The sequence below is a fragment of the Typopeltis vanoorti genome, chromosome 14 (genome assembly GCF_054136105.1).
Source record: "Typopeltis vanoorti isolate ZY-2024b chromosome 14, IOZ_Tvanoo_1.0, whole genome shotgun sequence".
In the NCBI taxonomy this organism is placed as follows: Eukaryota; Metazoa; Arthropoda; class Arachnida; order Uropygi; family Thelyphonidae; genus Typopeltis; species Typopeltis vanoorti.
This window is the reverse complement of record NC_143562.1, coordinates 8,975,692-8,987,618: the sequence shown is the minus strand read 5'-3', so window position 1 is coordinate 8,987,618 and position 11,927 is coordinate 8,975,692. Positions and strand designations below refer to the sequence as shown.

The 11,927-nt window shown below is 35.8% G+C and overlaps 1 protein-coding gene across 5 annotated transcripts in view; it reads right to left on the bottom strand.

The window, feature by feature from the left end:
* Nucleotides 1-936: 936 nt before the first annotated feature.
* Nucleotides 937-11,927, bottom strand: part of LOC150099180 (uncharacterized) — a 31,086-nt gene continuing 20,095 nt past the window's right edge. For all 5 annotated transcript variants that reach the window (XM_090403749.1, XM_090403750.1, XM_090403747.1 and 2 more), the window contains one exon: nt 937-3,100. In XM_090403749.1, coding sequence (XP_090259875.1) covers nt 1,291-2,799 — 1,509 coding nt within the window. In that variant the 5' untranslated portion in view covers nt 2,800-3,100 and the 3' untranslated portion in view covers nt 937-1,290. The remainder of the gene's footprint in view (nt 3,101-11,927) is intronic.

The following is an 11,927-nucleotide window of genomic DNA, read 5'->3' as shown; positions in this document are numbered from 1 at the left end:
CGTCCTAGTCACTAGGACGTCTTTGGGGATTACAAAAAAAACTAATGTAACATGAACACAAATATTATACAATACTAAGCCCAACCACGTGGGTGACACTAAAGTCCTATCTGGGTGGAGCGCCCTCTAAGGCCAGTTGTAGGTGGCCTGGAATGTAAGGTGGGACCTCTGGTGATGAGTGTTTCCCAAATCTTCGGAAGCTTAATGCAACCGTATTTATTGAGATTTCTTAGCAGCTCTGAGAAATCAACCAAATCTCAATAAATACGGTTGCATTAACTTCAGAAGATTTGGGAAACACTCATCACCAGAGGTCCCACCTTACATTCCAGGCCACCTACAACTGCCCTTAGAGGGCGTGCCACCTAGATAGGACTTTAGTGTCACTCATGTGGTTGGGCTTAATATTGTATAATATTTGTGTTCATGTTACATTAGTTTTTTTTTGTAATCCCCAAAGACATCCTAGTGACTAGGATGAAATATAGGAAGTATTAAACCTATGTTAATCCTTTCTGGGTGCTGTATACATTCCATTAAGCCTCCAACATGAAGTTCAACACACTATATACAACTAAATATATATAATGTTCAATAATAACAAAAAAGTTATTTGTAGCAATGCACTTGGAATACACTTCTCACTATCACAAGCAAAAATAACAAGGATAAGGTTAACCATGCTACCAGCCAGGACGCATATATATGTCCACATTTCCATGGATGCAAAGTGCATATTAAAATTGTAATACCATTGATATTACATTGAAATTTATGATGGATACAAAGCTTTTGAGGATGCATATTTGATCTTTAATGGCCAGTAAGGTGACGGTTCAATATTAAATATACATACAGTAATTTTGTTTTAGTTTTGCTTAAATAATTTCAGCAGTGTTATAAATAAATATAATTTACTGACTTTTTTTCTTTTCATATAAATGCAATCAACAATGATTTTTAATCATTACTTACAAGACAAATTAATACTGTACTTTTTTTGTAAAAATATGCAAAACAGCTGAATCAAGCAATACAAAGAAGTTCTCCATCCTTGGGCAACAGCACCAAGTCCTATGAGGATTATTCAGTGTCATTTTAAGGATTTTTAGTCAAATCTAATGAATGTAACTTCCTACAAATTTCTAGTAATGGCATCTCCTTAGTGTGAAACTTGTAAGTGGTTATTATGATTCAGAACTTTTTAAAATGAGTAATTACTAAATTTCAAGAGTTAATAGACTTCACATTAGTGTGTAATGTTGATTGTCTTTTAAGAGTAGAAAGCAGTCACAAGTATTCACAAGAAACTGATTTTTCCCGAGTATGAATGTTTGTGTGTCTTTTAAGGTCATATGAACGGTTAAATGACTTACCACAAATTTTGCAAATAAAAGATCTTCCACCAGTGTGAATGATTGTGTGCCTTTTAAGGTCATGTGAGCGGTTAAATGACTTACCACAAATTTCACAGGTAAAAGATTTTCTACCAGTGTGAATGTTTGTGTGCCTTTTAAGGTCATGTGAGCGGATAAATGACTTACCACAAATTTCACAGATAAAAGACTTCACATTAGAGTGAACTCTTATGTGGCCTTTAAGAATTTTAAGGCATGAAAATAATTTGCCACAAGTTTCACAATTGAAAGTTTCACCGTTGGAAGTTTTCTTATTGGTATGGGCTCTTGTGTGTCTTTTAAGTTGTGTAATATGCGGAAATAATTTACCACAAATTTTACAACTAAAAGGTTTCTCATCATTGTGAATTGATGTTATGTGCATTTTAAGATCATGTGAGTATGAATAAGATTTGCTACAAGTTTCACAGCTGTAAGGTCTCTCATTATTATGAACTCTTGTGTGCTTTTTAAGAGTTGAATGATGAGAAAACGATTTTCCACATATTTCACAGGTAAAAGATTTTTCATCAACATGAATACTTATGTGTCTTTTAAGGTCATAGGAATGGTTAAATGACTTACCACAAATTTCACAGGTAAAAGATTTTTCATCAGTGTGAATGTTTGTGTGCCTTTTAAGGTCATGTGAGCGGATAAATGCCTTACCACAAATTTCACAGATAAAAGATTTCACATTAGAGTGAACTCTTATGTGGCCTTTAAGAATTTTAAGGCATGAAAATAATTTACCACAAGTTTCACAACTGAAAGTTTCACTACTGGAAGTTTTCTTATTAGTATGGGCTCTTGTGTGTCTTTTAAGTTGTGTAATATGCGGAAATAATTTACCACAAATTTTACAACTAAAAGGCTTCTCATCATTGTGAATTGATGCTATGTGTATTTTAAGATCACGTGAGTTTGAATAAGATTTGCTACAAGTTTCACAGCTGTAAGGTCTCTCATTAGTATGAACTCTTGTGTGTTTTTTAAAAGTTGAATGATGAAAAAATGATTTGCCACATATTTCACAGGTAAAAGATTTTCCATCAACATGAATACTTATGTGTCTTTTAAGGTCATAGGAACGAGAAAATGATTTACCACAAATTTCACAGATAAAAGATTTCACATTAGTGTGAACTTTTATGTGTCCTTTAAGAACAGATAGATATGAAAATGATTTACCACAGGTTTCACAGATAAAAGGCCTCTCTTTAGTGTGAGCTGCTGCTATATGCATTTTAAGGTTACAAGAGTCAGAATATGATTTACCACATGCTCCGCAAATAAATGATTTCTCATTAGTGTGAACTCTGAAGTGTCTGCTAAGGTGACAGGCACGAAGAAACGATTTATCACAAATGTTACAGATAAAAGGTGTCATATTACTATGCATTGTTTCATGCACTCAACAACATCAATATCTCAAAGTAATAAATTTCCACAAGTTTTCACATGTGACTTGATAGGTATGTAGTACTGAGTGATCTCTGCAAAAGCACAATTACTTGCACATTCCATATCCCAGTAGCACATTCTATGATTGCTATTTTGGATTTTCCAATTTATAACTTTTTTTGTTGAATTTTATTTCCAGAAAAATACACCAACAAAACTTTAAAGTTATCCCTTAAGAAATATTCTGGATTAAAACTGACTGGTTCTGTAGAATTTCCTTTAGTTTACCAATGAATTATCTGTGAAATAAATAAATAAATAAATAATAAGTCTTCTTGCAATTATTATGAAACTTACTAACATTATTTTATTACTATATTATTACCTACTTAAAAACTGAATATCACCTCCCAGAATAAATCATCTGACTTCATGGAGAGGCATTATAAATAATAACATACTGATCTCTCAATTATCTGATCACATTGTGAAATGAATTTCTTGGTCAGCAAACTGAATGTATGGTTAAATAGTGCACTCTATCCAGATCATATGAACAAATGACTTGTATCCTGGATAGAGTGCACCCCCAAATAACATTTCCCTGACGGTCAGATAATTTGAGAGTTCATCATATATATATAGTGAGATTATATAATATATACAGTCATACTCGACTTATGCGAATCCAGAGTTAAATGTTTCTTATACGTACGTATACCCATCCCGCTTCACGGCTCACCACTAGTCTTATCTTTTTGGCAGTGTCGCACATGCTGTGAACAAGCACTGACGTATTTCGTGTGGTCTCCATTCATACACAATTTTTATAGTCTACAAACCTTGCGATTGTTTAATTTTATGTTCTTGATAAAAATTTTATCACATAAAAAATCATAATGTCGTCCAAAAGAAGCAAGTCCGATTCTTCTACAGCTAGCAAGAAAAGAAAAACATTGACTGTGGAAACAAAACTCAACATTATTAAGGATTTTGAAGGCGGAATGAAAATTTGTGAGCTAGCAAAGAAGTTCGATCTACAGGAATCCAAAGTAAGAACAATCATAAAAGAAAGGTTGACAGATTTTGGAGGACATAGATTCTAATGAGGAACGAATTGTAGCCACAAGGCAAGGAATAAAAAATATCATTGGCTTGCTATGAAGAAATTTTGCATGATAAGAAAAAGACATTATGCTGTCAGATGAATCTATTAGATTTTATGAAAACATTGACATCGAAATAACTTTCTTTTTTCATGTACGAAAAACTACAATTATAATTATATTTCTTAAAAAATATAGGTGTTTTTGTAAACCTTTGGTCCCAATTGTATGTTTGTATATATAAATTACATGCAAAATTATACTCCGAGTTACGCGAATTCAACTTATGAGCTTTTTGTTGGTCCCACCTACCGCGTAACTTCGGTGTATGACTGTATATATGTATATATATATATATAACATGTATATAATCTTATGAAAATATAAAATGAATAAGAATGTTTGACTCTACAAGACACACACACAATAATTATGTGCATACACTGAAGGGAGTTTTTCTGTTTTTTTAAATTATTATATTACTGTGATTTATAACTGTTTATTATAATACTGTCTGTCCAGTGCATATTAACCTTGTGAAGATCACCAATAACAACGAGAAGTGATAACACATTCATGATCTTGGTTAATGAGTTACTAAATTAGTCAAAACATGTCATTTTCATATCATTACAGAAAACACTTAAAAGTACTGCCTGCCAGAATGCTTTAATGCATGCTATTACAATGCTACAGAGGTATTAGTCAAAATATATCTACATAAAAAATGTAAAATAATGCAACTTTTTTTTCTTAGGTATACAATTAACCACGCTACCGGCCAAGACGTCTATAGACTTCAAAATTATCATGGAAGTGAAGTGCATATTAAAATTTTAATACCATTGATATTACATTGAAATATGATGGATACAAAGCATATGAGGATGTCTATTTGATCCATAATGGCCGGTAAGGTGGTTAATAACATTATAATTTTAAAAAATTTAGGAAAATTTAGACTAGGTATCATTTCTAACATATCTTCCTGAAAAGGCAGAGTTTGTTGCCTTGGTCAATATGTTGGGATCACAGATTGTAGACAATAGTGAGACCTGGCTATTGGAATAAGATATACTAACTGATATGGTGTGTATTTCTAGGGAGCTCCTGAACAGATAAGTATTATTTTAAGTAATAATTGGTAAATTTGCTTGAATCTTATGTAGTATTATTTACTTTTTGTATCTTAGCGTGTCTGGGTGATTTTTGTGTGTTTTCTGAGTTGTTTCAATAATTTGATAGATACAATTATTTGTGCACATGGCACCGATAAGGAGGAATACAATGGCATCCAGGTCGCCATCTTTTTCTAACAATTTTAATTTAAAGGATTTTATTCAGTGTACCATTTGTGAAATGTAAGCTTTTGAGGAGAGCAGTTGGAGTCTGGCTAGACAACAATAGTGGAGTGAATGTGTGCAGAAAGCGTAAGGAATGTGAGGATTTAAGGAGTGTTTCAGGTCGTGAGAGTGATATCGTTGTTGAAAGTGAGAATGTAGAAAATAGTGATATGAGAGGTATGAATAGTGATATTTGCGAGGTAGTACCAGATAGCTGTGAGAGTGGCGCTGAAAGTGAGAATGAAGGTAAACATACAGAATGAATGAATGAATTAACGGATAATAAAAATGATGAGACAGACACAGTGAGTGAGATCGCACAGTTACGCAGAGCGATACACAGGGCAAATTGGCAGCTGGAGCGTTGCCAAAAATGTTTACTGAGCATACCAACTAATAAACGGCAAAAGTCTGATAAGAAAAATAAGAGTATAATATAATGTAAACAAAATGAAAGAGCGAGTGTTGTACAGAGATCGTTAGTAAGAGGTGTGATAGATGAGAGTTTAGCAAAATCGTACCAACATGGTGCGAACGTGAAGGATGTAAGCAAGTCAATTAGAATGCAAAAGCATTCTAATTGACTTGCTTACATTCTAATTGACAGGAACAAATGATTTGAAAGGAGACAAAATGGCTATGAGCGAATTTTTTAAGGAATTGCTTGCGGTAGCAAAAGAGAAGAGTGAGAGAGTTAGAATGGTGTCTATTGCCACGGTATGACAGTGAAGAGTATAGAAGGAGGGCCAAAATTGCTAATGACTTTATGAGCAGATTATGCAGGAGGAGTGGTGTGGAATTTGTGGATGTGTGGAGTGAGTTCGATGGGCGAAAGGATTTATATAAGATGGATGGTTTACATTTGAATGGATTTGGTGTACAGAGACTTGAAAAGATGTTGTTGAATGAAGTGGAAGTGGATGTGCAGAATCAGAGAAACTAGAGTTATTAAGAGGGGGGGGGGAGTAGATATGCAGACTTTAAGGAGACAGTTGAGTGTAAGTATGTGTGTAATATGCCCGAGGGAGGACAACAAATCAGAATGGGATAGTTAGTATAAGGCATCAAAATAGGGATGAGATGAATGGGCTTCTGAAATTCATGTATACTAATGCCAGAAGTATTAGGAACAAGAAGGAAGAATATTTGGCCTTGGTTGGCACTTCCAGGCCACAGGTTATTGGCATTAGTGAAACATGGCTGACAAAGATGATATAACTAGTGGGATTGAATATGAGGGGTATGGTGTGTTCAGGAGTGACAGGAAGAATAAAATGGGGGGAGGAGTGTTATTGATGATAGCTGATGAGCTACAGTCAAGCAGAATAGAAGTGGAACTGCAGGATAGAGAAAAGAGCACATTTGAGGCTATTTGGTTTGAGATTGAGACTAGCAGAACAAAGTATACAGTTGGGTGCTGCTATACACCAGGTGATGGAATACATAGTGGAGATAGTATGCATAAGCAAATAGAAGAAATGAGTGGAAGGAGGATAATTATTATGGGATATTATGGTAACATTGATTGGAAGGAATTGGATTTTATGCAGTTATTAAGGGATAACTATCTACAACAGCATGTAATGGAAAATACTAGGGATCAGAATGCTTGACCTAGTAACTACATCTGAGAATTTGGTTGTAATGAATATGACCACGTTGCCACCAATTGGTGAGAGTAATCATAGGGTCTTGATTTGGGAGGTGGCTAAAGGTGTAGAATTTACAATTAAGACAGGGTACATTATCAGGTTGGTAGGTATGACAAGCTTAGGAGTTTGATTGGTTCAGTGCCATGGCATGTAAAACTGCAAGGGCTGACTGTTGATAGTGCATGGGAGGCGTTTAAAAAGTGTTTGCTTGAGACAATGGCTGACTGTATACCTAGAGTCCGAATAATAAATCAAGTAGATGTTAAATGGATGAATACCACCATTAAGCTTGAGCTGCAAAAAAAGAAACAACTATGAAGGGAATTTAAGGAGAAAGGTGACCGGCAGGCACATGAACGTTATAAAGCGCGGGCGAGAAGAGTAATGATTGTGGTAAGAAAAGCAAAAGCGGATTATGAAAGAACATTAGCCATGCAGGCTAAAGAGAATCCCAAACAATTTTTTTGATATGTGGCAAGTAAAAGAAAATATGTCATCATCATCATCATCAAATTCCTGCCATGTACCCTAAAGGGTCATACAGGATATGATAGTACAACATGAAAAATTTACATCAATACTAACTTCCTATCTACAATTTTCCTCCAAATCAGTCTGTTACTTGTTAAGACTCCAATAATATCATTATCAGATCTTATATTTCTATCGTCTAAGGCACACTGTACCGTATCAATTCACCTATATCTTGGTCTTCCACTGGGTTGTTTTCCTGACGACCTGTTTGAGAACACTTGTTTTGCTAATCTTTCCTTGCCCATGTTTAAGTGACCATACCACCTGAGATTAGCTCTGTTAATGCATTCCTGGATGCCGACAATGTCAAGTTCTATCCTAATATCCTCGTTTTTAATATGATATTGCCATTGATGCCATCTGCTCATGCCTCTAATCATTCTGAGGATTCTCATATCTGTGGTCTCTAGTCTTTGTTCAAGTGTTTTATTTCTGACCCAGCTCTCAGAACCATAAGTCAAAACTGGTTTTGAACACTGTCTTGTATACAGCTAATTTAGTGTTCTGACTAATTTCTCTCTTATTCCATACGAATTTATTCAACAGACTTCCTACCATACCAGCTTTGTTGATTCTGTTGTCTATTTCCATATTTAATTCCATCTTCAGTAATAATCGTGCCTAAGTAGCTGATATGTTTTACTTGTTCCACAGGTTCCCTGTTCACAACACAATTGACATTTTCAACAATTCAAACTATTTTCATTGTCTTTGTCTTTTTAATGCTGATCTTCACACCATATCTATTAGAACAGTCATTCAATTTAGTAAGGGACTCTTGCAAACTTGTAGCGGATTTATTTAGAAGTATAACATCGTCTGCATAAAGCAAAGAGCTGACATTAACATCTAAATTTCTGATATCATGTTTAATACCACTTTCCTTCATAATGTGATCCATATAGATAATGAATAACAGAAGGGATAATGTACATCCTTGTCTCACATCAGATTTAACAATAAACCACCTCCCTGTACTTCCTTCAATTCTAACTGCTGACTTACAACTCAAATAAAGACTAAGTATTGCTTGATATAATGCCCTATTGACATCATATAACTGTAGCGTATTGAACAGCTTCTATCTTGGCACCTTGTCATATTCCTTTTCCAAATTGACAAAACATAAATACAGATCTTTGTTAGATTCCCATGCTTTCTCAACTATTTGTCGTAAAGTGAAGATCTGATCCTGACAGCCTCTATTTGGCCTGAATCCAGCTTATTCTTTACCAAGCTTTTCTTCCACAATTCTTCTCAACCATTTCTCAAGTATGTTTGCATAGATCTTGACAGGAACACTCAGTAGGGAAATACCTCTGTAATTCTCACATTCAGTTTTATTTCCCGTTTTATATATGGATACTCTTAGAGCTCTACTCCAATCATCGGAAATTAGTCCCTCTGTCCAGGCTTTCTGAACTATGCAGTGCAGCCACTATAAGACTTTTATACTACCATATTTCAGCATTTCTGGTCGAATATCATCTACTACTGCTGCCTTTCCACATTTCAAGCTTTTGATGGCTTTTTCTACTTCAAGTATGGATATGTATTCCTGACTGTATGCCTGTTGAGTGTTTTTTACGACTGCACTATCACTGCTTGTTTCATTTAGCAATTTTTCGAAGTAATTACTCCATACTTGAGGGATATCTTTTTCTCCTGTTTTCATGTATCCTTTATCATCTCTAACTCCTTTTACAGCATTCTTTCCTCCATTTCTAAGCTTCTTCAATAACCTCCAGAATATCTTACCACTTCTTCATATTTATTGTGTATGTTCTTGCCAAAGTCCTCCAATGACTTTTGTTTAGCTAGTTTTACACAGTGTTTAGCTTTCTTACATTTGTCTCTGTATTCTCTAAGAGCACAAGCTGACTTATTTGCCAGGAACTTTTGATATGCTTTCTTCTTTTCCTTCACTGCCTCTTTAACTTCCTGTGTCCACCAGGGAGTTCTGATTTTTTTATCCTTGCAGACAACCTTACCACATGCCTCTCTGGCTGAATCAATCAGGGCTTTCTTCAAGGCTTGCTACTGAATCTCCAAGTTCGGTTCCTGTTCTCAAACTGTTTCGTTTTTTCTTCAATAATCTTTGTGTATTTTAGTCTACAGTTCACATCTGAGAGATGCTCAATTTTTATTTGCTTTAAAACTTTCTTGCATGTTATTCTTTTCAATTTTATCCTGCTCAAGACTAAATACTGATCGCTTCCAATTTCAAATCATCTGTACACTCTGGTATCCTGCGCCAGGGAGAAAACATCACTATCAACAATAACATAGTCAATGAGACTTTTCTTATTCCTTGCCTCTTCTCTCCATGTGAATTTGTGCACATTTTTATGTTGGAACATGGTGTTAGTAATAACCAGTGCATGTCCCGAGCAGAAATCCAACAGGTATATGCCATTATTATTGGCTTTGCTCTTTTCTCCAAATTTTCCCAAAATATTTTTGTATGTCTGACAATTGTTTCCTACTCTGCTATTTAGATCCCCAACAATGACCAACTTTTCCCTTTTCATTGTGTCAGTTGCTTTTTCTAAAGCATCAAAAAATTCCTCCACTTCTACCTTAGTAGAACCTTCTGTGGGACCATAGGCACAAATAAGTCTCATTGACCAATTCCCCATTCTGATATTTGTCCACATCAATCTACTTGAGACTGCCTGCCATTCAAAAAGATTAGCCTCGTATTTTATGTTGAATACTATGGCTACTCCTTCTTTTCCTTGATTGTCATTTCCTGAATATAACATTTTGTATTTATTGTTCAGAAAGGTCTCACCAGTTTTTGTCTTTTTTGTTTCAGATCTGGTACTTATCTAATTCCTCAGCTAGCACCATTTCTTTGCCATTCGGGCTTCTTATGTTGATAGTACCGATCTTTAACTCTGGTGATGTTGAGTTGGGGTATGCTTTCAGATTTGTTCCAGTAGCTGACTTTTTGCTGTTCGCCCTGGTTCCCTGGCAAAAACAACGGGTACCTTGTTTAACCAGGCGACGCCCCAGCCGGCATGAAAATTTGTCATGTTGTGCCATCATTTTCTAAGAAAAAATGTATATGGCAGAATGATTTTAAACAATGCCGATCGTAGGGAGATAACTGAATCAGCTGATATAGTTGAATTACTGAGCAAGCATTTTGCAAGAGTATATCATCCATGTGGTGACATTGCAGGAATGAATGAACCAATAGCTTATACAGAAATTGTGGTGAATGAAGTGGAGGTGAATAGTCTATTATAAAACCTCAATGTCAATACATCTGTGGGTTTGGAAGGTATACCAGCTCATGTCATACATGAAGCAGCTAAAGAATTGTCAGTGCCCTTGACCATTTTGTTTAATTTGAGTCTTGGGTCTGGGTTAGTCCCGAGGGGGTGGAAAGAGGAGAAAATAGTTCCACTGCATAAAGGAGGTTCCAAGACTGCTGTTGTAAATTACCGACCGATCAGCATATCAGGAGTCGTTGTCAAGGTCTTGGAGAAATTAGTAAAGAGAAAAATACAGGATTGGATAGATGAAGGGTTCTGTTCTTGGACCACTGCTGTTTAATTTGTTCATTAACGATATAGGGAAGGATCTGTGAGGAAGTGTTCATTTGTTCGCTGATGATGCAAGGTTGGGTAGAGCAATAGTGAGTGCACAGGATGTCAAAATTTTGCAAGATGGTCTGGATAGTTTGGAGAACAGGGCTAAGGAGAATGGATGTCAATTTAATGTGGCAAAGCGTAAGGTTATGCATGTTGGGGTGAAAAGATTAGCAGCAGTATATTACACTGGTGGAACTGTACTCCAGGAGATTGAAGAGGCCAGGGATTTGGGAGTGTTGGTGGATAGGGAGTTGAAGTTTAGTGGGCACATTGCAAAAGTGGCTAAATCAGCTCATCAAATCACTCGGTTGCTGAAAAATATGTTAATAAGCAGAGACAAACAGTTTACTGTTCCTCTGTATCAAGCCTTGATAAGATCCCATCTAGACTACTGTGCCCAGATATGGGTGCCAGGGTTTCTTCTTGATGGGGAGGAGGTGGAGAGAATCCAGAGACGAGTGACCAAGATGACGGCAGGTCTATGGAATGAACCTTATAAGAACAGGTTGAAGATTTGTGGGTTGCAGAAATTGGTTGATAGGCGGAAAAGGGGTATGATTGAGACATTCAAATTACTGAAGGGAGTTTATAAGATTAATTCAGAAGATATTTTTGAGAATAGGACTTGTGGTGGGAGGACTAGGGGCCATACATGGAAGCTGGGCAAGAGTGTGGTTAACAAGGGTGTTAGAGCTAGGTTTTTTACTTGGAGAGTGGTGAATGAGTGGAATAAGCTGCCAGAGTATGTTGTGGGTGACATGACTGTGAATGAGTTCAAGGCGAGGTATGATAGATACTGTGTGAATATCAAATAGTTGTTCTTGACATAATGTTAGGGTCTCCCTTGATGAGTATGTTGACTCCTTGGAGTTGTCTGTAATAATAATAA